The sequence below is a fragment of the Haliotis rufescens genome, unplaced genomic scaffold (assembly GCF_023055435.1).
Source record: "Haliotis rufescens isolate VD_foot unplaced genomic scaffold, xgHalRufe1.0.p SCAF_46, whole genome shotgun sequence".
NCBI classification, from domain to species: domain Eukaryota; kingdom Metazoa; phylum Mollusca; class Gastropoda; order Lepetellida; family Haliotidae; genus Haliotis; species Haliotis rufescens.
Window position 1 is genome coordinate 2,001,673 of NW_025964179.1, and position 27,804 is coordinate 2,029,476.

Genomic DNA, 27,804 nt, shown 5'->3' on the forward strand with positions numbered 1-27,804 from the left:
ATCAGATTGGTTCCAGATTGCAGAAAAGCATCCACTTTTCACGCTTACATTCACGCAACAATGACATATTGGTTGAAATAAAATAGAAATTGAAATTGACAAAAAAATTAGCTGGAGGAAGAGTAGTCATAGTTACAACAGTCATCACAGAAACATGACGGTCAGTCAGTTGCACGGTCAACACCATGCATGGCAAGCTCCTTCCCAGCGCGTGACACCTTCGTTACACTCTCGGTAACATCGCTGCCACCAGTGTGGGCGCGGCCATTACAAGAATCTTGAAATTTGCCCTCTAACCCCATGTGTAGTAACGTTAATACTTTTGTTTATGTCTTTGGGAATGCCATCATATTTCATTTTGAAAAGGTTTACGACTGACTATGTTTTCCAGATGAATTTACTTTGTTGTTTTAATAATCAGATTGGTTCGAGATTGCAGACTAACGGAAAATTAGCCAACTTCTCCCTTACATTCTTACTATATCAGTTAAAGATGATACTTTTAATGAAATAGAAATTCAAACTGACAAACAAAGAAAGTAATTTAGCAGCGGTAAGTGTATTCGGCGTCACGACATTCGTCACTCGTTTGTAAACATAACGGTCATTCGGTTGCGAGTTCAACTCCAAGCATTGTTGGGGTCACCTATCACAGTGGGGAGTTTTGACTGGTGGCAGCGATAGTATAGAGAGCTCCGCCAACGGACTATCGCTATGAGGAGCTTACATGCATGGCTGTGGCCGCCTGGCACAGTGCGGAGCTCCGCGAACGGGCTATCGCTGTGAGGAGCTTGGTACACGTTTCCGGAAGTAGTTCCCCGGAGGCATTCGTCACCACTCGCCCCTTTCCGTAACCTGCAAGAAGACTCGTCCCCCTCTCGATGAATGCTATGTGCGAAAATGCGACAAACCAATCAGAATGCGCGTATGATTTCGCGTTTTTTGTCAAATAATCCCTCAGAAATATTTTTTGATTTTACATATGTCTTGCATCTCAAAATATACCTAAGACACAGTTAAATGTGTTCAATCATACTGTATAATTCCGCACGTCCCGATGTCCTTTAAATTGCATCTGAAATATACATAATAAATGGGGAAATATATGTGAACCATTACGCAACGAGTTGACAATTGTTTTAGGTATGCCCGTTTGCGCTAAGACGGAACCTAGTCACAAAAATGGCCATGAGAGGGGCACGAGTCGCTATTCGGCTTGTCCCGGAATAACGCGAGTTGGTCACGAATGCCCCGGAGGGTGTCATGGCGTCTCGCCTCTACACGGATGTGTTCTTCTTGACCGCCTTCTTGAAAGCTTCTGCCACCTTCTTCAGCTTGGCGGCCTTCAGAGCAGACGTTAATTCTTCCACAGCATCGTCTGTTGTCGTCTGCTTCTTCGTCCATTCTTTCAGGAGTTTGAAGACAGCCGCTCTTTGGCTTTGGCTACTTTCACTGATGGTGTCATAGTTGTCTGACATGCCGAGTTGGGCTGACAGGCTCATGCCATTGTCGCCTTGCTTGATCATCTCCGCCATATTGTAAAGACTGCCTTCATTCAGCGCTGAAATTGATAACAGAAACGTGGTAATCGGGTTGTTCTTATCTCCCTAACAAAGCCGCTGTTGCACCACGGCTATATAAATATGAAGGAAATACTTGGTTTATGTTACCATGGAGACCTGTTGATTAGACGAGGACGAAAAAGTGTAATCCAGTTTATCTCGATCCCGTTGGTACGGACACCCCACTAGTATGGACGCCCACTAGCAAGGACACCCCGCTGGTACGGACACCCTAATTTCCGTATGATTTATGTAACGAACGATTTCATGTGTACAAAGGTCTATACTCAGAAAACAGAATACCGCCAGTGTGGAATATTTCCGTCCTGATCTTCCTGTACCCAAAGTGGGAAACGAACCCGGGCCTTAGGTGTGACGAGTGAACGCTTTTACCACTTTGCTACCCCACGGACCAAGGACAGTACATATTCGGGGCATACCGTCACAAGTGATTTTGTCTAAAGACGTGTTTAGATATTGCCTTACTCCGGAATCAACACGCTCAATGATAGCTCTATCACGATGACGTGTGTATAATCGAATTTGGCCAGGTAAACAAGTGGTTGACAGCAAGAACAACGATCCACGCAACATTCAGTCAGCCATCACCAAGTCCTCATTACTCTTATTCAAATACAGATCTAGTATCATTCACATACCTGGACACAGGGGAGCTTGTGACATCAGAGATGTTGCAGACCCTATGGAGAGACTAGAATTCTGGCGTACCAATTGATTTGGTTGTGTTTCCTGGTAACCGGCGACCCCAGTTGCCATCGACATGGCGTCGTTTCCGATGGACGAGCTTGAAGCATGTCCACTAAAACCAGACATCAGCGAGGCTTCATCCCCACCAGAGGCGAGTCTCTTCTGTCTTGGGCCCGATTCATGGTCAGTACGGTAGACTTTGTCGAACCCCACCACAGTGTCCATCTGAACAGAGTGCACACACCGTCTGTGTGGTCCCTTGTCGCAGTAGAAGTTGATGATACCGATGCTGGTGTGGACTTCGCCTTTCTTCTCCACCGTAAACATTTTGTGGTTGTCGTCAGCTACATCCAAATAAGTCAGAAGATAGTAGCTCTTAGGAATATCACGAAGGCCCTTCAGATTGCCGACGATGTCAATACGCATGCGATAGCCGTCGAATACCTTGATGTCCTGGGAGCGGCTGTTTTGGAGCTCCACCAGTTTGTCCACCTGGGTGCGTTTCTCTACAACCTTCTCCACGTTGACCTTGTCCACGATCTCCACCCAGAGCTTCGGGAACCCTGTGGGCATGTTTTTCCTCTCACGAAATATCAGAATCTTGGCGATGTAGTTCTTTCCAAACAAGAGTCGAATCTCCGACTCAATGGTTTTGGGGTCATCCAGGGCGTCGTTCCTTACGTAGCTTGCAATATATCTGAAAACACATACGGAGGAATGAATGGAAATCACAGGATAGACTTCATAGCTTGCGAAAGGTTAAATTTAGGGTCATGAAACATTATCAAAATATTCATAAATTACAAACATAATAATAAATACCAGATAACGTTGAACCTGAGGATCAACACGGCGCCTAGAAATTTTATAGCATATTGATGCAAGTGTCTGTACTCTCTTAGAGCGCACATGTGTAACCCAGAAGGTAAAACAGGTGAGGTGAAATTGGGTTTAACGTCGCCTCCAAGATTATTGCACTTATATAGCGACGTGCATGCATGTGTGTGTGTGGCTGCTTGTGCTAGTTGGGACTGACGCAGATTTATAGTGCTAGCCCACAGAGATACCATGCCGCAGTTTAACATGAATAACCCACTCAGACACAGTATACTGACTCCGAGCCGACCAGTCCTTGTTTTAGCCCCTTAATGCCTAGCGTCAGACAGGGAAACAACAAGTACCATCTTTTAACGTCTTTTGGTATGACGCGGCCGGGGATCGAACCCCGGACCTTCCGCTCTCCTGGCGGACGCTCTACCACTAGACCACGGAGGCGGTCTGTGTGGAACATGACAATAGTTCCGTCAAAGTGTTATGTTCACTGAAGTGAAATATCAAGTGTTATGTAAAACAAATTGTAATGTACAAGTTAATGGTACCTTCAGAATCGGGAATGATAATATGACACATTTCAGTTTCAGTATTTATGTAATATTAAAGTAGAAAACTAACATATGAAAACAAAACTAGCAAGATGTTAAACAACAATGACCTTCTGAAAATGTGTAATTTGTTTTCAAGAAAGAAGGGGTATTAAGTTGACACTTGTCTGTCTCCCAGAGAAATAATTAAAAATGGACTCCAACTCAAGCCTGAAGTTAAGGATTGTTCTTGGCGCCATTTATATTAAATTCTAAGAGGACTTTATGTCTTGTTCTTAATGTTGTTTTCGTGATACCGTTGACATTGATGAAACTCACAAAGTTAGGAGTGCGTATTTGTTTTAACAATGAACCATACTTCTCTGTGAGAGCTACCTCCATACTGCTAATATGTTTGCTCCCGTAGCCAATTATTCACATTATCCAAAAAAGCTAATACCTCGCTACGCGGAAACTGGGTCACTGTTCCGGGAAAGCGATAGGCTGTAGGCCTGTCCCCGACCCTCTCGACAGGCGGACCCTCTTCACGTATATTTGGTCAAACGGGAAATGGGACATAGGTCGGATAGAACTAGACTCGTACCTTGCCCCTCGGTAGCGGCTGCCGGCTAGGAGCGCAAGCGCTCTAGGACAGGCACACCAGTCAATGATTTTGCCAAAATGATGCAAACGTGCTAAGTATATTAATACTTTACAGTAAGGAATGTTTCAAAAAAAAATTTCAGAATTATTTTTGTACTTCAATGTCAGCATATCATTGTACACATGTGAGACAAAGGTAAAGTTTCTTTTGCAAGTTTGTTTGCATCTTTCCAACTATTATTCATCCCCATGTAACTTTTTCAAACCAAAAACAAATGAAGCACGGCGCATGGAGCCGTACAATGATAAATGTGTGTTAATTAAAGACATTACATAGTTCATCATGGGTTATACACTGTGACCCAAACATCATTGAAATTAATGACAAGTCCGGGGGCACGGGTGGCCCAGTCGTCTAAGGCGCCGCGATTCGCTGTGCAGAGTTGCGTCCCTTGGGCACGCCAGAAGCCTATGATTGTGGGTTCGAATCCCGGTTCGCCCCGATTATGTTTCTAGGTTTGTCAGCACCATACCCGTGCTCGTGGGTTTCACCGAAGTGGTAAACGTCTGAGACCTGCATCACTTCGGGCTTTCCTCCCACATTAAGCTGACACGCTGCTATATAACTGGAATACTGTTGAAAGCGGCGTTAAACCGAACTCACTCACTCACTAATGACAAGTCCGTCAATGCAACACTTCATCAAATCGATGCACCTTCCTTACATGCTTTTGATGCAGCAATCAACAGCGCTTCACTTAACGTACACTTTTAAAAAAAACAATATTTCAGTTACATCACGGTGTATCAGCTTGATGTGGGAGTATTTAAGTTATATCACGGTGTGCCAGCTTAATGTGGGAGGAACGCCCGAAGTGATGCAGGTCTCAGGCGTTTACCCCTTAGGTTAAACCCACTAACACGGGTATGGTGCTGACAAACCTGGAGACATAATCACGGCTAACCTTGATTCCAATCAACGATCATAGGTTTCTGGTACATCAAAGGGGCGCAACTCTACACAGCGAATTGCGGCGCCCTCAAAAGAATGGCTGTAATGGCTGAAGGAAAACAGTATGTCAAGGATAGAATTAAGGCGAGAAGCCCAACGGGGGCAGATTGTTGACGCTTCCATGAAAAGTTATATATACGCCGTTTGTCTAAGACCGTTCTCAGAAAATGAGGAATTGTTTGATCAAATATTACATTCATGCTGGACATGCTCAGCTCTAAAGTGTTTTGACTATTCGCTTTCATCTAACAGATGGCCACGGGTGGCCCAGTTGCCGAAGATGCCGCAATTCTCTGTGCAGAGTTGCGTCCCCTAGACGTACCAGGAACCTATGATCGTGGGGTCAAAATCTTACATTCGTCCTGTTGATCCTATTCATTATATACTCTTTGCGTAGTTTTTTCCCGGAAAATTATATTATTTCATTACAAATGTATTACCTTGAAACGTAAATTCTCTATACCTAACGTACAAGGACGGTTCAACACCCCTCGTGTTCGCGACTAAAACTGTAGTTTCGCTTTAGCAAATCTTAAAAAAAGTAAATAAAAGCATAAACAAATTATTCTTGAAAACTAGGAGACGGCTGTCGGAAGCGGAAGAATACACGCAAGTCAAGTAACAAAAATGGCGCTTTGCGAAAAGAACAGTCTCGATTGACGAGTTAAATTAACAGATTATAACGAAACATGTTCGAGAGAATAACAAACGGCAAGAAGTAATATTAACTCCATAAATGACCATCTGTCATTATGTTGCCATGTCAGTGTGGAACTAACGTAAATAGGTCGTCAACAGTTGGTGTACGGGTGGGACACTTACGATACAGGAATACAATTTAAGGGGAGGTAACTCTTGCATGACAATATTTCCGTCAAAGTGTTATGTTTACTGCAGTAAAATATCAAGTGTTATGTTCAGTGCAATGAAAATATCACTTTTCTCAACTTCAGAAAACTCCTTCTTTCACACTGAAGTATATAATAAATAGCTATAAATCAAATTGAATGCTACACGAGGCGGGTATATCACGTGACTTACCCACTGAACGCCGACACTTGCAGATTACACACGTTCCCCTCATTCATCCCAATCTCCGTACTTCGGTCCATCATGGTAATCTCATTGCCAACCATCCGGAACATGACGAGTGTGACGTCATCATCTACAGGTTTGTTCTCAAACGGGAGTTTGACAGTCACTGGCTTCTTGAAGGTGATGGCCTTGGAGCTCTCCCCATAGATGCACTCGGTGACCCCCACCACAGACTTACACATCGGGTCCTCGCCGGTCAGGTACTTTTCCATCGCAGTCGCGTCAGGAGGGATAATCTGTGAAAAAGAAGTTCCGCTATAGTGTATGTTACAATGAGGTACTACCTACTTATCGTAAACTACCATCAGTGATACTGAACTCTTACCACAACTACCACTACCATCACCGCCACCACTACCAGTACCACTACCACTACCGCTACTAATACTACTGCTAATGCTACTGCTACTACAACTACATGAACAAGAACACATTATGCACAAGTTTCATCAACAAAAAGACATCATGAACTATGTTCATTCATTTCATGAACAAGGATACATTCATCAATGAATTGACATTATGAGCTACGTTAGAAAGCGTTATGAAGTGTTTGCATGAACACGGAGAGATTAGGAACTGTTGTCATCAACAAGAAGAGATTAGGAACTGTTTTGGTCAACAGGTGTACATTGTGAATTGTTTTCGTCAAGAAGAATACATTATGACCTGTTTTGGTCAACAGGTGGACATTATGACCTGTTTTCCCTTCAACTGTAAACATTATGAACTGTTTTGGTCAAAAGGAAGACATTGTGAACTGTTTTGGTCAACAAGAAGACATTGTGAACTGTTTTGGTCAACAAGAAGACATTGTGAACTGTTTTGGTCAACAAGAAGACATTGTGAACTGTTTTGGTCAACAGGTAGACATTGTGAACTGTTTTCATCAACGAGAAGATATTATGAGCTGTTTTTGATCAACAAGAAGACATTGTGAACTGTTTTGGTCAACAGGTAGACATTGTGAAATGTTTTGGTCATCAAGAAGACATTGTGAACTGTGACTTATGTTGTGGACAGGAAGACAGAATGAACTGTTTTCACCAACGAGAAGACATTATTAACTGTTTTGGTCAACAGGTAGACATTGTGAACTGTTTTCATCAACGAGAAGATATTATGAGCCCATAACGTACCTGGAAATCCAGTTCCTGGTCAGTGTCCACCGCGCCTGCTGGAATTTCCACCTCCATCTTGGAAGTGTCATCGACCTTGACCGTCATGCCCTCAGGAGGGATCTTGACCTTCTTAGTAACAAGGTCGCCCACAATCACGAAATCCTCAACTTGAGTGGTTTTGAATTCGGCACTGTTTTTCTGAAAAAAACCCCACAAAAAACCCGTCATAAATCATCTCTGTTGAAAGTTACAGTTTTTAACTTCGAACAGATCGTTTGGCTAGAATAAAAGAATAATACATAACTATTGACTTTTTTTCGTCCAATGTACAACTCTTGTACCTGTGTCATATATTATATTTGATGCAGTTTCCATATTGTTTAAATATTTTGAGGACCAACCCAATGTTAAACCTTAGTTATGCCTGAAGCCCACGTACACATGCTACCTGTTAATCTGCCCATAAAACACTGCAGCCGTGCAAGAACCCGCTGTACAGCAGTTTTAGTTTCATCTTGGCCCCGCTGATGTCCCTAGTTTGTCAGTGCCGTAGTTCTGATCGTCGTTTCCTCAAAATGGTCACCGTACAGGGTTGCATCACTTTGGTCAAGCGTCTACCCGGAAGTTGGGTGGTTCGATTCCCTGGCCGCGTCATACATAAAGACGCTAAAGATGCTACTTGTTGTTCTTGAACGCTTCGTTAAGCCCCATTTCACTTCACACCCAGGCCATAATTCCCCCGACAACGTGTATACATCTCACTCACTCACTCACTCACTCAGGAAGTTTATTTACCAACCTTAAATGTAGCATCCTCATTCTTCCATGACCCATTAGAGTGCATCTTGACCTTGACCTTGTGGCGTTTAGAGATATCCTTGCCGAGTTTAACGACAACCGTGACATTCTCAGTCAGAGTCACTTTCGGCCCCGTCACGTGATAAATGTCACTGGCGATAAACTCATTCTTCTCGGTCAGGATCTCCTCTATCTGTTTATTCCTCTCATCCATTGACCATTTTTCGATCTTGCATTCATTTATCGCCAAAGCGTCTTCTTTGTTCTTGAAGGTCAACTTTAGGCCAAGATCTTTAAGCTCACTTTGTTTCCAACTGTTGTCGACCTTGACCTTGACCTTTTTGGGTTTCCTAGTTTCTTCTTCGCTGCTGGAATCCGACTCTTCTTCCTCCGACTCACCCTTCTCGGGTCTGCAAATAATAGACAATGTTGTGCGAAAACAATTCCCATCAACACACCATACACTGGAGGAAACAAATTCCTCATAACAGAATTAAGAAAAGATAAAACCTAGTTATCGAACTATTTAAGGCATTTGTGTACAATTACTGTCGAAGGGTGCGATTCACATGCATCATGCGTGCTCAGTAGGGCTACGTGTACGGAGTAGGAGCACATATATTAGCGATATTTCTATTTCTAGGAACTTTGAGGCAATAGAATAATGTAAGGCGGGATGTTTTATAGTCAGGTGGGAAAGGATGAAAATCTATTAATTAATTTTATATGGCCTAAAGTAGCGAATATGGTGTCGTGTAAAAACATCGGACAATCTCATTTAAGTCAAATGCTACAAATTGGTCTTTGAGAATTTTGTTTGAATGAATATGCTAGCCGTGTATAATATTGCCTCATGGAGAAAATCACTGGCCTGTGATTATTTCTGTAACTGACAGTGCAACCGCGAATAGCTGCAATACTGCTGATGTGGCTATAAGCAATATTTACTCTCTCACTGACAGTGATATTTTGTTTCCAGCTTCCGGACACTTTTATGTTTTCACTATCCATGGATATTCATGCACACACTTTCTTTTGTTAAATTATATTGAGCATGTTGAGGGTTTTAACTTAAAGTACATAGGAAACTGTACCAAAGGGAGAGGACTCTACTGTACTCTACATGGGACTTTGTGTATGTAAATTACATAGCATTTTCAAGCTGAAGTCATAAGTTTGCTAAATGCTACTTGGAGAATGAAGAGCATGAAAGAAGAATGACCACCGGGCTACTAACGTGCGCATGCGCCTTGACCTTATGATATTACGCATGCGCACGGACAGCGTCTAAAAAACGAGAACACGAGAACGCGATATCGCGAGAAAATGAAATGTCGCGTTCTCGCGTTCTCGCGATTTCGTGTTTTTGTGGCCTGATTTGACAAGTAGAGATTGCGAGATTGCGAGATTTTTTATCATGTCCAAATGTCGCATTCTCGCGTTGTCGACTTTTGACAAAAATTGCTATGTATCAAAACACGAGAATGCGAGCTCGCGAGAACGCGATATTTTGGCCATATCTCGCTATCTCGCATTCTCGTGTTTCCCGAAGTCGAGATCGCGAGAATACGAGATCGCGAGAATGTCCCTCACAGTATTCCATATAAAATGGCAGCATGGTATCTCAATGGGCAAGCAATAAGAAACAGGCATTAGTCCAGACTGGTACAAGCCGCACACACGCACGCACGCATATGTGTACTTGTTGTTGGTACCTGTTGTTCATATTATCAGGCATTGAGTTATGCATGCACGTCGCGATATACGCGCAATATGTGCAATAATCAGAAACCCTATTCACCTCACCTCTCCTCACCGACTTTCCTAGTTTTCATGATGACGCACATGCTATTTTCCACTGCACTTATTTCATACCAGGGGGAGCCAGATTAGGCAAATTTTCGATGATCAAGAAGAAGGGGAACTCATGACCCACAGAGTCCTGGTATAACACAATGTGTGAAAGCACCACTCACGGGAGTGATTAATTTGTATTTCAATGATAGAACTATCGCCAACCATCTCACGCCCAATTGAGTAATATCATTGAAAAAGGCTGGAGTGTACATTCATGTACATATAAATATTTTAGGTAGGAAGCGGAATTCAAGAGTGGAAGAAATAGCCTCGACGTTTTCCAAAATCCAAGATCCCGATCCCGGAGAGGATTATGTTATAGAATAATTATCAACCAACTCCGTCAACGCAATCCATCCAATTAGGGCATGAACCGTTCGGCCGCCCCTTGTCTCATCCTACATAGTCTCACCAGTAACAGGACACGTGAAGATTCGGGATAGGACAGGTCTTCAGCAACCCATGCTTGCCCTAAAAGGCGACTATGTCTGTCGTAAGAGGCGACTAACGGGATCGGGTGGTCAGGCTCGCTGACTTGGTTGATACATATGTCACGGTATCCCAATTGCGTGGATTGATGCTCATGATGCCAATCACTGGATTGTCTGGCCCAGACTCGATTATTTACAGACCGCCGTCATATAGCTGGAATATTGCTCAGTGCGGCGTTAAATATCAAACAAACAAACAAACAAACAAACAAGCAAACAAACACAAGTAACAGACTCATTTAATGCTACCTATCACTGTCATTCGCACACATTGCAGTGTAAAACTGACAATCTACTTTTCCCAAATATATCAAACAAACGGATATTGCTATAATTGATTTACATAATTGGGATATCACTCATTGAAGTGTCTAAATCATGACGCGCATTCTGATTGGCTTGCGCCGTTTCGAGGGGAGGAGCTTGCTTGTACGTTACGGAAAGAAGCGAGTGGTGACGAATGGAATGTTCCATTACGGAGGGCACGGCGAGTAATAACGGGTGTGATTCGGGAGTCAAGTGTTACTTCCTATGTTAACTAAGCAAACATCGCCCTACACACAAACATCAGTCGCGTACTTTCAAGCTGTCTTCCCATGTGTGTTCAATTTAAACTTCTAAGATATATGAGAATATTGTACACGCCAGGGTCTGCCATTGTTTCCTTGCGTGTACAGAACACTGTCAGTGGAAGATATCTATTACACACTCCCTATGTCAATGTACTTGAGAGCACTTGATAATATCAGTGTTCCGAGTTGGTAATCACGGTCTATAAAAAAAACTCTATGTCGGACCTACTTTGGCTGAATACCAATGAAGCGGTTGAACAATATCAAGAGAGTCTAGCGACATGCGCGCAGGCCACTACAGATTTGCTACCTATTTCAAACAGACATGACTATTGAAAAAAATGATGTACCTTTCTCACAATCTCGCTACACGTTTCCCTACTGTCTTCTTTATATTTTTATGCGAAGCGAAATGAGTTCGTGAGTGCGTGAGTGAGTGAGTGAGTTCGTTAGTGCGTGAGTGAGTGAGTGAGTGAGTGAGAGTGAGAGTGAGAGTGAGTGAGAGTGAGAGTGAATGAGTGAGTGAGTGAGTGAGTGAGTGGGTGAGTGAGTGGGTGAGTGAGTGAGTGAGTGAGTGGACCCAGTATTAAAGTTGTATCATGGTGTGTTCCTTTAGTGTGGGGGGAAAGTCCAAATGGCACATGATGTGACCTTGCATAAAACAAATGCGACAAAGTTGACTCAATTTATAATACTTATCTCTTTATCGATTGCCACATGGACAAGAGTCACACAATGAGCGATATGGAATTACCGTAAAACATCATCTCGTAAAGTCATCTCGTATATCCACTTGTAAACCAAGTTCTTGTATTTAATTGGGTCCACACAGGATTTCAGAAGGTCTACCGTTATGTCAAAAGTCTACACATACCACACTGTTATATTCAGAACGTATGTGTTTTTCAAGTGTTTCAGGGTGTCTATTTACGAATGAATAGAGTGTCACGAATGAATGAATAGACGAATGAATAGAGCCTCATCTAGATCTGAGAAATGGTATTTCCGTGGTTGTCAGTTGGAATGTGTATCATCGTACACATATTTGGGAGTTGTATTTGCAAAGAATTTGTCATGGTCGAAACATACTTACAATGCTTCATTGCAGGCTAAACGGGTATTGTTCTCGGTTCTAAAATCCCTTTCATCACTTAAACCTATTCCACTGAAACTATTTTTTCAAATATTCGACACTAAAATTGCTCCAATTATGTTATATGGGGCTGAAATGTGGAGTTTTGAAAACTGTAAAGAAATAGAAAGTATCTATGTACTTGCTTGTAAACGTCTGCTAGGTGTTAAAACGTCTACTCCCAATCATGTTGTGCGAGGAGAGTGTGGAAGATACCCACTGTACATTTCTGCGTATAAACGCTGTATAAAATATTGGTGTAAACTTATGTCCCTCCCAAATTCACGATATCCTAAGAAAAGTTATGATATGTTATTTCAGCTAGCCACACATGGTAAAACAAATTGGGCTACAAAAGTCAAAACTCTTTTATACAGCCTTGGATTTGGATATATATGGGAGAACCCATATGTTATTTGCCCCGAATCATTTATTTCCGAATGTGAAGATCGGTTAAAATTTGCGTACGAAGAGGATTGGCATTGGTCCTTAGCAAATAGTTCTAAAATGTTCCATTATACACTTTTCAAAAATTCATTTAGTCTAGAGATGTATTTGTCTGCTATCACTATCAACAAATTTCGTGTTGCACAAGCCCAGTTTCGCTGTAGCTCCCACACTCTCCACATTGAGACTGGTAGATACGTTAATACTCCACGAGAGCAGAGATTGTGCAATAGTTGCAACCCAAGATATGTCGAGAATAAATATAATTTTTTATTAATTTGTAACGCTTATGATTAACTTCGTCTTCAGTATTTACCACAGAAGTATTTTGTACATCCTACTCTTGCTAAATTCATTATTCTTATGGCGGTAAACAATGAAACTGTTATTAGAAATGTTGCAACTTTTAAATACCATGCTATGAATGTTAGACTCCAAACACTAAGCATATAACTGTCAATGATGGACCAAATATTGTACCATGGGCCACTGGCCTACACATGTACATGAATAAAGAATTGAATAGAGCCTCATGCCCGCAGACAGTGTCTGGTGTTCTACCAGCACAATCCTGGTTACACTACATTGATTCCTGATATCCGTGAGTGCTGTATTGCATTACTCAGGCTATACTTCCTTTTTGCGGGCCGACCACTGTAATCCTGTACTTGGATGTTTGTAAGAGACAGGATATTGTTTCTATTACGGCTTCAAGGCAACGTTTCTTATGTCTTAAAGGGGCCAAACAACTATATGTTTTTACTACGTATTTTTAAAACATATTTTCAGCAGATCCATTGAGTTTCAACTATTTATCGGCTCGTGTTGATATATTTAATATCAGACTCGGGTGACGTTCTCTATATACCCATAAATTGTTAATACGGACATGTGTCATCCCTGATGATTCCGAGAAGGCTGTGTGGAACGGGCTACTGGACTTTACAGTAAATACCAGACAACACCAGATCGTTTAACGACCCACTGATGATTGATGGTACGCCTGGAGTTATTAAATGGTGTTCAGATAAGCTAAAAGCAAACACGTAGAGTAACAGAAATTATTGTCCCAGTGTTTACATTATAGAGTATTAGTTCAGTGGCACACAACCACACGGAATGAGTTCATGATGGCAATACAAGTCATTAGCCCTGTCGCGCAACCAAACAAACGTTGGAGCAACACGTAAAAACTAAAATAACACGTTCGCAAAAGTTTTAGAAATGAATAATTTTACGTTAAAGTAATTTAACCCCTTAAATTGAACACCCGTGTGAGAAATTTTAATTAAGCATAAAAAAAACCATTAATCGGTCACTGGAGATACTTAAGATTTAATGTCCACAGGGAAATAGAAGGACCTCCTTACGCTGAACTGAATGTACGCAGAAATATCTTGTTGTGTGTATATCAAATGAAAGTCACGTGCCACAGTGAACCACGGATCTAGGCAACGGATATCCAACAAAAAAGTCGTGAAACATTACAACAACGATATGTCTTATTCACAAAGAAACAGAGCTCTCAGGGGTACTTCAGCTCGGTTCAAACATCTAAATAGATAGGCCATATGCCGCAGTTGGTGATGCTAGTGTCAAACGCCAAGAAACAAGATGGCCATGTGAGCCTGGAACCATGCAAGCAACATATACATGGCGAACCAACACTGACACTGGAACAATGCTAGCAACATATACATGGCGAACCAACATTGACACTGGAACAATGCTAGCAACATATACATGGCGAACCAACATTGACACTGAAGCAATGCTAGCAACATATACATGGCGAACCGACACTGACACTGGAACAATGCTAGCAACATATACATGGCGAACCAACATTGACACTGAAGCAATGCTAGCAACAAATACATGGCGAACCAACACTGACACTGGAACAATGCTAGCAACTTATACATGGCGAACCAACACTGACACTGGAACAATGCTAGCAACATATACATGGCGAACCAACACTGACACTGGAACAATGCTAGCAACATATACATGGCGAACCAACATTGCCACTGAAGCAATGCTAGCAACATATACATGGCGAACCAACACTGACACTGAAGCAATGCTAGCAACATATACATGGCGAACCAACACTGACACTGAAGCAATGCTAGCAACATATACATGGGGAACCAACATTGCCACTGAAGCAATGCTAGCAACATATACATGGCGAACCAACACTGACACTGAAGCAATGCTAGCAACATATACATGGCGAACCAACATTGACACTGAAGCAATGCTAGCAACATATACATGGCGAACCAACATTGACACTGAAGCAATGCTAGCAACATATTCATGGCGAACCAACACTGACACTGGAACAATGCTAGCAACTTATACATGGCGAACCAACACTGACACTGGAACAATGCTAGCAACATATACATGGCGAACCAACACTGACACTGGAACAATGCTAGCAACATATACATGGCGAACCAACATTGCCACTGAAGCAATGCTAGCAACATATACATGGCGAACCAACACTGACACTGAAGCAATGCTAGCAACATATACATGGCGAACCAACACTGACACTGAAGCAATGCTAGCAACATATACATGGCGAACCAACATTGCCACTGAAGCAATGCTAGCAACATATACATGGCGAACCAACACTGACACTGAAGCAATGCTAGCAACATATACATGGCGAACCAACATTGCCACTGAAGCAATGCTAGCAACCTATACATGGCGAACCAACACTGACACTGAAGCAATGCTAGCAACATATTCATGGCGAACCAACACTGACACTGGAACAATGCTAGCAACATATACATGGCGAACCAACATTGACACTGGAACAATGCTAGCAACATATACATGGCGAACCAACACTGACACTGGAACAATGTTAGCAACATATACATGGCGAACCAACATTGACACTGAAGCAATGCTAGCAACATATACATGGCGAACCAACATTGACACTGGAACAATGCTAGCAACATATACATGGCGAACCAACATTGACACTGGAACAATGCTAGCAACATATACATGGCGAACCAACACTGACACTGAAGCAATGCTAGCAACAAATACATGGCGAACCAACATTGACACTGGAACGATGCAAGCAACATATACATGGCGAACCAACACTGACACTGGAACAATGCTAGCAACATATACATGGCGAACCAACACTGACACTGGAACGATGCAAGCAACATATACATGGCGAACCAACACTGACACTGGAACAATGCTAGCAACATATACATGGCGAACCAACATTGACACTGAAGCAATGCTAGCAACATATACATGGCGAACCAACACTGACACTGGAACAATGCTAGCAACATATACATGGCGAACCAACATTGACACTGGAACAATGCTAGCAACATATACATGGCGAACCAACACTGACACTGGAACAATGCTAGCAACATATACATGGCGAACCAACATTGACACTGGAACAATGCTAGCAACATATACATGGCGAACCAACATTGACAGTGGAACGATGCAAGCAACATATACATGGCGAACCAACACTGACACTGGAACAATGCTAGCAACATATACATGGCGAACCAACACTGACACTGGAACAATGCTAGTAACATATACATGGCGAACCAACATTGACACTGGAACAATGCTAGCAACATATACATGGCGAACCAACACTGACACTGGAACAATGCTAGCAACATATACATGGCGAACCAACACTGACAGTGGAACGATGCAAGCAACATATACATGGCGAACCAACACTGACACTGGAACAATGCTAGCAACATATACATGGCGAACCAACATTGACACTGAAGCAATGCTAGCAACATATACATGGCGAACCAACACTGACACTGGAACAATGCTAGCAACATATACATGGCGAACCAACACTGACACTGGAACAATGCTAGCAACATATACATGGCGAACCAACATTGACACTGGAACAATGCTAGCAACATATACATGGCGAACCAACACTGACACTGGAACAATGCTAGCAACATATACATGGCGAACCAACATTGACACTGAAGCAATGCTAGCAACATATACATGGCGAACCAACATTGACACTGGAACAATGCTAGCAACATATACATGGCGAACCAACACTGACACTGGAACAATGCTAGCAACATATACATGGCGAACCAACACTGACACTGGAACAATGCTAGCAACATATACATGGCGAACCAACATTGACACTGGAACAATGCTAGCAACATATACATGGCGAACCAACACTGACACTGGAACAATGCTAGCAGCATATACATGGCGAACCAACATTGACACTGAAGCAATGCTAGCAACATATACATGGCGAACCAACATTGACATTGGAACAATGCTAGCAACATATACATGGCGAACCAACACTGACACTGGAACGATTCTAGCAACACATACATGGCGAACCAACACTGACACTGGAACAATGCTAGCAACACATACATGGCGAACCAACACTGACACTGGAACAATGCTAGCAACATATACATGGCGAACCAACATTGACACTGGAACAATGCTAGCAACATATACATGGCGAACCAACACTGACACTGAAACAATGCTAGCAACATATACATGGCGAACCAACACTGACACTGGAACAATGCTAGCAACACATACATGGCGAACCAACACTGACACTGGAACAATGCTAGCAACATATACATGGCGAACCAACATTGACACTGGAACAATGCTAGCAACCTATACATGGCGAACCAACATTGGCCCTGGAACGATGCTAGCAACACATACATGGCGAACCAACACTGACACTGGAACGATGCTAGCAACATATACAAGGCGAACCAACACTGACACTGGAACAATGCTAGCAACACATACATGGCGAACCAACACTGACACTGGAACAATGCAAGCAACATATACATTGCGAACCAACACTGACACTGGAACGATGCTAGCAACATATACATGGCGAACCAACACTGACGCTGGAACAATGCTAGCAACATATACATGGCGAACCAACACTGACACTGAAACAATGCTAGCAACATAAACATGGCGAACCAACACTGCCACTGGAACAATGCTAGCAACATATACATGGCAAACCAACATTGACACTGGAACAATGCTAGCAACCTATACATGGCGAACCAACACTGACCCTGAAACAATGCTAGCAACATATACATGTCGAACCAACACTGACACTGAAACAATGCTAGCAACACATACATGGTGAACCAACATTGACGCTGGAACAATGTTAGCAACATATACATGGCGAACCAACACTGACACTGGAACAATGCTAGCAACATATACATGGCGAACCAACATTGACACTGGAACAATGCTAGCAACATATACATGGCGAACCAACATTGACACTGGAACAATGCTAGCAACCTATACATGGCGAACCAACACTGACACTGAAACAATGCTAGCAACATATTCATGTCGAACCAACACTGACACTGAAACAATGCTAGCAACACATACATGGCGAACCAACACTGACACTGGAACGATGCTAGCAACATATACATGGCGAACCAACACTGACGCTGGAACAATGCTAGCAACATATACATGGCGAACCAACACTGACACTGAAACAATGCTAGCAACATAAACATGGCGAACCAACACTGCCACTGGAACAATGCTAGCAACATATACATGGCAAACCAACATTGACACTGGAACAATGCTAGCAACCTATACATGGCGAACCAACACTGACCCTGAAACAATGCTAGCAACATATACATGTCGAACCAACACTGACACTGAAACAATGCTAGCAACACATACATGGTGAACCAACATTGACGCTGGAACAATGTTAGCAACATATACATGGCGAACCAACACTGACACTGGAACAATGCTAGCAACATATACATGGCGAACCAACATTGACACTGGAACAATGCTAGCAACATATACATGGCGAACCAACATTGACACTGGAACAATGCTAGCAACCTATACATGGCGAACCAACACTGACACTGAAACAATGCTAGCAACATATTCATGTCGAACCAACACTGACACTGAAACAATGCTAGCAACACATACATGGTGAACCAACATTGACGCTGGAACAATGTTAGCAACATATACATGGCGAACCAACACTGACACTGGAACAATGCTAGCAACATATAGATGGCGAACCAACATTGACACTGGAACAATGCTAGCAACATATAAATGGAGAACCATCATTGGCCCTGGAACAATGCTAGCAACATATACATGGCGAACCAACATTGACACTGGAACAATGCTAGTAACATATACATGGCGAACCAACATTGACACTGGAACAGCACATAAACTTCTTGAATCGGAACATGTTTTGCCTCTGATAGTAAAATGCCCTGAAGGGGTGCCCTTCCCGCGGCATGGTGGAAACAAGTAACAATAAACATGTATGGATTGTTAATAACAATAGTCAAGTTAAACATGGCCACTTGGAATATCAGAGGCGCAGTGTACAGTTAGCCAGTAACTTGAGGACATAGCTAACAAAATAGGATGCCTTTACTGTACAAAAGACCCACCGGTTGACTGGTAGTATTGAGAAATGCTTCGATCAGATATGACGCCATGGTGACAATACAAAAAGATCACAGGCGGTACACAGGCTAGGGCTGTGTAGTTATTTTAGTGTAAAAAGGACTCGTTCAGTGATATAGAGAATATCACCTTCGTGTCTTTTAATATCAAATATTATATCGAAGAGTTTGATAGATTTGACACACCAACAGACACGAGAGGGATATTCTATAAATCATCCAAATCAAAGCGACAAAACCCTTCCATATTTATAAGAAATCTCTCCTAAATCAGAGTCGATTGTACGATTTCAGTTTGTAAACAGCAATAACCAGTGTCTTCATGTGTAAACATATTCATAAGAATTACCAACCAGCTTCAGTGGCAGAGAGATAACGATGCCATATGACATGTAATTGGTTTGTCATGTAACCAACAACGTCATAATAGTTCGCAATAGTTTTGATTTGTGATGCAATTTCAGTGTAGCCATATATCAATTCTTTCGTTTATATTTAGATCACAAGATTACTGTTCTTTTGTTTACGCTGGAAATGCAACCAAACAATCACATATATTACGTTCGTTGAAACAAGCCAATATATTAAATTGAATATGCCTATGCAACTGCTTGTCTGTTTCGTTGAATAAACATGTGTCAGGAGGACCGACTATATGGGATGAGGCTTCACAGTAGGGCTGTCTCCCATCAACTGACTTAATACAAATCGGGCGGTCAGGTAGCCTTGTGGTTAAAGCGTTCGCTCGTCACGCCTGAGACCCGGGTTCTATTCCCGACTTGGGTACAATGTGTGAAGCCGGGATTTTGCTGGAATATTGCTAAAACTGACGTAAAATAAAACTCACTCACTTAATACAAATCACAAATCACAGAACTGCAAACTTGGAAGCAAAGTTGCAAGTTGACAATGATATTGCCAACCTGAAGACCCGTGTTAGAGAAGAGTCAAATCCAGTACCCACCATCTACGATGAGGAACTTTCAAATACTTTCCCCATTCTACATCATATTACATAAAGAGCGTTTGGTATAATTGTGTAATAAATACCTTATATAATTTTGCATCAGATTCTTGTCCAAAATATACCTTCAGTAAAATCAACACAGACATTAGCAATCCCCAGAGCTCGAAGCGATCACACCTACTTCAACACAGACATTAGCCATCCCCAGAGCTCGAAGCGATCACACTTACTCCAACACAGACATCAGCCATCCCCAGAGCTCGAAGCGATCACACTTACTCCAACACAGACATTAGCCATCCCCAGAGCTCGAAGCGATCACACTTACTTTAACACAGACATTTGCCATCCCCAGAACTCGAAGCGATCACACTTACTTTAACACAGACATTAGCCTTCCCCAGAGCTCGAAGCGATCACACTTACTTTAACACAGACATTAGCCTTCCCCAGAGCTCGAAGCGATCACACTTACTTTAACACAGACATTTGCCATCCCCAGAGCTCGAAGCGATCACACTTACTTTAACACAGACATTAGCCTTCCCCAGAGCTCGAAGCGATCACACTTACTGTAACACAGACATTAGCCTTCCCCAGAGCTCGAAGCGATCACACCTACTTCAACACAGACATTAGCCTTTACCAGAGCTCGAAGCGATCACACTTACTTTAACACAGACATTAGCCTTCCCCAGAGCTCGAAGCGATCACACCTACTTCAACACAGACATTTGCCATCCCCAGAGCTCGAAGCGATCACACTTACTTCAACACAGACATTTGCCATCCCCAGAGCTCGAAGCGATCACACCTACTCCAACACAGACATCAGCCATCCCCAGAACTCGAAGCGATCACACTTACTCCAACACAGACATCAGCCATCCCCAGAACTCGAAGCGATCACACTTACTCAAACACAGACATCAGCCATCCCCAGAACTCGAAGCGATCACACTTACTCCAACAGTACCCCTGTGTGCGGAATATGCTAACTTTCTGAAGCAGTGGCAAAGCAGTCGGGCTTGTCCCGACATGGTGAAAAACATTATGCGATTCAACCCACAAGTCTGTCTGATACCTTGCTGTCATAGTGACTCTACATGCCGACAAGCTACCTACCACAACATGTAAATATAAATTGTCAATGCAAGTGAGTGAGTGAGTGAGTTGTGTTTAACGCCGCTTTTAACAATATTCCAGTTATATCGCGGCGTGTCAGCTTAATGTGGGAGGAAAACCCGAAGCGATGCAGGTCTCAGACGTTTACCACTTCGGTGAAACCCACGAGCACGGGTATGGTGCTGACAAACCTAGAAACATAATCGGGGCGAACTGGCATTCGAACCCGCAATCATAGGTTTCTGGCGTATCCAAGGGACGCAACTCTGCACAGAGTGCCCCCTGTCAATGCAAGAGAATAACCATCCCAGAATTTCTGCCGAAACAGATTCCATTTGGCGTAAAGAGCAAATAGCTGTGGAAATTATATGAATGGATCACTGAAAATCATGCATGACACCAGGTGATCGCGAAAAGGGTAAGCTTGTCCTGCCCTACCGGCAGCGTCCGCCATTCACACAATGTGCATAAAAAAGTAAGTATTTATTGCCTGACGCAGAACAGCAGTACTCCTGCCCTGTGACGTCAGCCTGTATACAAATCAGACCATCAAGCGCGCATGCTTTCTACTGCACACAAATCGTCAAAAGCTGGCCACCTTGAACTTGGTGTTCCAGGCCGAGGTTCACAGACTGCTAAGTGATGTAATGTCTGACCCTGGGACAAAATAGCTGATGTGCTTGAGAGTTACTTTGACTCTTTTGCCAGAATACCCATGCTTGCTGTAATAGGCGACTATCAGGATCGGGATCGGGTGGTCAGGTTCGCTGACTTGGTTGGTGCATGTCATCGTATCCCAATTGCGTGGATCGATGCTCATGACATCAGTCATTGGATTGTCTGGTCCAGACTCGATTATTTACAGACCGCCGTAGCTGATATATTGCTGAGCGCTGCGTTAATCAACAAACAAACAAAACTAACCGAATGCACCAGGAAAACAAAGGTGGTCAGCAGAATGAATAAAACTGACGAAAAACTTTCCCTGATCACAAGACATTCCTGCTGGGGCCTTTGTACCATTCCGACTACGCCATAAGCATGTTTTGATGATTCACTATCAAATAGTGATGATACGAGGAGTTTGCGAGGTGAGCGTATCCTTCCCCACCAGTACTACACGTTACAAACACATGCAAAGGCAAGTTAATTGTTCACCTGAATAAACTCTTGAAGGTATGGTACATGTCAAATGAATTGCATCGAACATCATCTTTGTCACTGGTGCGTCAAATTTGGAAATGTCCTCCATATGTTTCCATTGGCTGTAGGGGATCACGGGTGGCCCAGTCGTCTAAGGCGCCGCGATTCGCTGTGCAGAGTTGCGTCCCTTGGGCACGCCAGAAACCTATGATTGTGGGTTCGAATCCCGGTTCGCCCTGATTACGTTTCTAGGTTTGTCAGCACCATACCCGTGCTCGTGGGTTTCACCGAAGTGGTAAACGTCTGAGACCTGCATCACTTCGGGCTTTCCTCCCACATTAAGCTGACACGCCGTGATATAACTGGAATACTGTTAAAAGCGGCGTAAAATCCAACTCACATCCATTGGCTGTAACCCGGATGGAACACTTTGGGGCAAGAGTCGTATGACGCTCTTTGAATTTTTAAAGGGAATCACAACAATACATCAAACGAGGAATAATCAGAAACATTAATGTCACTTACTTTTTCTCTACCTCCAAGACAGGGAGCGCCGAATCAATGTTACCCATGGTGCAACTGTCACGTGTGCTGTGCTGAAATTGTATTGAGTATCGGTTGAAATAACGAAATTGTACATCTAAAATAGGACCAAGGATAATTGGTCACAATAACGAAATTGAAAACAACAGAGTGTGAGTTTGATAAACGCTGCTCAGATATTAAATGGAAATAGATGATGTTAGGCTAATATTGTTATCTTATAATACATGCCATTGGATGTATTTTCTGTACATATAATAGAATTTGTTACCATTTTACAATACCTATCAGAGGGTTTATTTCCAACAGAAAAAAATAAGGTCTATTTTTCGATAGACATTCTGGTCATATCTATTATACATATCTTAGGATTTATTTACAATACAAAGACCACATGTTTTATTTACAATTCATGTCATGAAATATATTTTCTATACATATCATGTGGTTTATTTACAATACAAATACATTTTTATGCATATCATAGGATTTCATTTTTTGCAATGAATAAAATAGGATTTAGTAACAATACATGTCATAGTGAGTGAGTGAGTGACTTTATGCTTTACGTCACATCGGCAATATTTCAGCCATATCGTGACTATACATGTAATAAGGTATATTTTCTATACATACAGGATTTATAGGACTAACCATAGGACTAATGTACAATATATATCATAGGACTGGTGTACAATATATATCATAGGACTGGTGTACAATATATATCATAGGACTGAAGTACAATATATATCATAGGACTGGAGTACAATATATGGCATAGGACTAATGTACAGTATATATCATAGGACTGGTGTGCAATATATATCATAGGACTGGTGTACAATGTATATCATAGGACTGGTGTACAATATATATCATAGGACTGGTGTACAATATATATCATAGGACTGGTGTGCAATATATATCATAGGACTGGTGTACAATATATATCATAGGACTGGTGTACAATATATATCATAGGACTGGTGTGCAATATATATCATAGGACTGGTGTACAATATATATATCATAGGACTGGTGTGCAATATATTCATAGGACTGGTGTACAATATATATATCATGGGACCGGTGTACAATATATATCATAGGACTGGTGTACAATATATGTTATAGGACTGGAGTACAATATATATCATAGGACTGGTGTACAATATATATCATAGGACTAATGTACAATATATGTCACAGGACTGGTGTACAATATATGTCACAGGACTGGTGTACAATATATATCATAGGACTGGTGTACAATATATATCATAGGACATATGTACAATATATATTAGCACTGATGTACGATATATATCTTAGGACTCGTTTACAATATATATCATAGGACAGTTGTACAATATAAAATAACACTGATGTACGATATATATCTTAGGACTGGTGTACAATATATATCATAGGACATATGCTCAATATTTAAGAGCACTGATGTACGATATATATGTCATGGCTGATACACAATATATATCATAGCACTGGTGCATGATTTATATCATGGGACTGGGTGGGACTGGTTTACTGTACATATTATGGAAAGGTTAAACTATCGAATACGAGTAAACTCACTTCAAGTTTGAAACTTCAAAGTGTCATGTCGTGACGGTATTTGTAATAACAAATGCCCCATTATATAAATTACAACCCAATTCTTTCGTCTTATACACAGAAATGTAACATTGATGACGTAAACTACTTACAAAGTAACAACACAGGAACAACACAGCAGCACAACAGTAACACTCACCAAGTCAGTAGACTGTTGCCAATGCGCAATACTTCAGCCGGGCACTAAACACTGTCTCAACAAGCTTGTACGTACACGCATCTGTATGTTAACCGTTAAAACGACATTACTGCAATTTGACGCAGTTGTGTAACGGGTAGGCTCTTCATGTTAGGTTGGAGGGGGACTACCGAACGTAATCAGTCGTAAATGCCCCCGCGAAGAATACCGCTATCGATCTTACTCACAAAACCCTGGCGTACCGCCAGTCACGTTGTCTTACAGTGAGGTTTATGAAAATGCAAATTGCATGATTTTGAATTTAAGTGATTCAAATTCAATATTCACGACATAATAAAAGACAGGTAGATCTAATTATGGTATTTATACATTTTACATAAATGTATATAAACATGTAGTATTCACACAGACTGACACACACACTCTCACACAGCCACAGCCACAGCCACAGCCACACACACACACACACACACACACACACACACACACACACACACACACACACACACACACACACACACACACACACACACACACACACACACACACACACACACACACACACACATATGAGAATATTTCATGCTCCGTTCTGTTGCATTAAGCATGCGTCTGACCTTTGAACCCTTATCGATTCATCAAATGTGTACCCCAGCAACCAGCACGGACGTTTTAAGCCAAATATCCGAGAGCGGATCAGTGGAGTTAGGGCGCTGTTTACCGTGCTACAAGTATCTCATCATGGATCACTATGTGTTAACTTACAAACCCGGATTATGAAATCTCTGACTTTTTTATGGGAGGGGACGGGTGGCCCAGTAGTTTAAGGCCCGCAACTCTATGTGCAGAGTTGTCTCCCTTGGGCGTGCCAGACCTATGATCGTGGTTTCGAATCTGATTACGTTTGTTGAACTAAAGTCACTGAACTTAACAGCGAAATCTACTGCCTTAGTAGTTTCTCTCGTGCATTGTCAATTTATGTTTACTTAAACTGGGTCGATGTTTCTGCTGAAGGACTGAAATCCCCGACTTTCATCATTTATCTATGCTGTGTCATAAACAAAAGAAATGTTTGAACCCAATCTCGTTAAAATCAGATCTTAGTTCTCGCTACCGCTAAACAAAGATCTGAGGACATCCCATTACGGGTCACGTCAGAACGACCTTACATCCGACCAATCAAAGCGCCGCTTACCAGATCATGAAAGTGACAGTCGGAATGTGTTTTCTAATCATGCAATCTCGAAAACGTTAAAACGGGGTATTCCGAACGATACTTACGGCCCGTACGACTGATTCCGTCAAAATTATCGTCTGTCTCTCGCTCCCGTGGGATAAACATTTGAACGGAGGAGACGTTGCACAGTACGAGACATACAAACTGGCCCGAACCGTGTTGAAAAGCGAATATATTTCGAAAACCGTTTTCATTACTTTCAGCAGCAGAATTTCTGCACTTGTACACAGCAGACGTAATTCAAAACAAAAGTGTCGTTTTTATTAGTTCAACAATATCAGTAAATACACCATCGTGTCACTGGATTATCTGGTTCATGGGTCACTTCTTTGTCTGGTTTGTTTATCAGCTGCCCTCGCACGGCAGGAGTAATAGTGTGCTGCGTCAGGCATTAAATACGTACTTCTTGATGCAAACTGGCGGGTGTGAATGGCGGGTGCTACCTCTAGGGCAGGACATGTTTACGCTTTTCGCGAACACTTGGAGTCATCGCTGATTTCCAGTGGTCAGTTCATATAATTTTCAAATCTATTTTGCTCTTTACGCCACGTGGAATCTGTTTCGGCGGATAATCTAGACTAGTTCTTCGCTTTAATTGACAATTCATGTTTAATAAAAGCTTACAACAGGTTTTATGGTAGACATATAGACATTTCCAAATTTGTCGCATTGGTGTCTAAAATGATGTCTGATACTATTCCCTTGTTTGACTTGTATCCAATCCCATCAAAATCAGATCTTAGATCTGGCTACCGCGAAACAAATATCTGAAGCTCTGAGTCCCGGATTGCTTTCACATTTTTTATTCATCTATGGATATATGACTTTCAAAAAATCATACTGAGATTTTGCCACCCCAGGTGGTACCGCTTTATAAACCTTTGGGGTCTGGCTCATGGACTAGAGCGGAAGGTCGGTGTAGCAGCATTATACCAAAAGACGTTTAAAGAAAGTCCTTGTTGTTACGCTGCAAGACGGTCGGCATTAGGAGGATAAAACAAGCACCGACTTTGAGTCAGTAAACAGTGGGGTATCCATGTTAAACTGCAGCTTGGGATCCCATTTGGCAGGCACTAATACGCCTGACTAGTACAGGCAGCCACACACGCGCATTTACGTATATATAAGTGCAATAATAAATTTTGATATGACTTAAAATCTCATTTTACCTCACCTTAATCCCTTTTTTTAATGCACCAACTTACCTTTTTAAAAGCTACTGTGATCGAGTATGTCGCACGACGCTCATTCGGCGTGACCTGCCGGTGCACGAATAGCACTATTAGTTCATTGCTCCAGGTGTCACGTTGCTAGCCGAGTGGGCCTGAGTGTTCCCCGCTTCTGTCGATTAATTTGAAAGATCCCTAAAGGTAAAGGGAGGCTACTCCGTTACAATCACGCCTCCAAATGGACGTTTGTCGAACAACCATGCATTATATGTTTGTTTGTTTATTTGTTGTTTAACGCCTCACCCATGTTTAACGACATCACGAGCATCGATCCCTGCAATTTGGATACGATGCCATGCATCAACCAAGTCAGAGAGCCTGACCACCCGATCCCGTTAGTCGATCGCGTTACGACAAGCAGAGTCGCCTTTCACGGTAATCATGGGTTGCTGAAGACCTATTCTACCCCGGAT

General features: G+C 42.2%; 1 protein-coding gene across 4 annotated transcripts; it reads right to left on the reverse strand.

Moving 5' to 3' along the window:
- Positions 1-575: 575 nt before the first annotated feature.
- LOC124141600 lies at positions 576-27,701 on the reverse strand. 4 transcript variants are annotated; one of them, XM_046509626.2, is made up of 8 exons: positions 24,926-25,067; positions 23,131-23,201; positions 8,262-8,670; positions 7,481-7,660; positions 6,288-6,577; positions 2,222-2,967; positions 1,259-1,561; positions 576-825 (listed from the first exon to the last, which is right to left on the reverse strand). In XM_046509626.2, exons 2-7 carry the CDS (start codon positions 23,175-23,177, stop codon positions 1,278-1,280), a joined length of 1,956 nt encoding a protein of 651 aa, XP_046365582.1. In that variant the 5' UTR covers positions 23,178-23,201; positions 24,926-25,067; the 3' UTR covers positions 576-825; positions 1,259-1,277. The 4 variants fall into 4 exon arrangements, with proteins under 4 accessions (XP_046365582.1, XP_048239192.1, XP_046365578.1 ...); XM_048383235.1 differs by lacking the exons at positions 576-825; positions 24,926-25,067 and adding an exon at positions 27,697-27,701 and having other exon boundaries at positions 1,125-1,561; XM_046509622.2 differs by lacking the exon at positions 576-825 and having other exon boundaries at positions 1,125-1,561.
- Between the last annotated feature and the right edge of the window lie 103 nt (positions 27,702-27,804).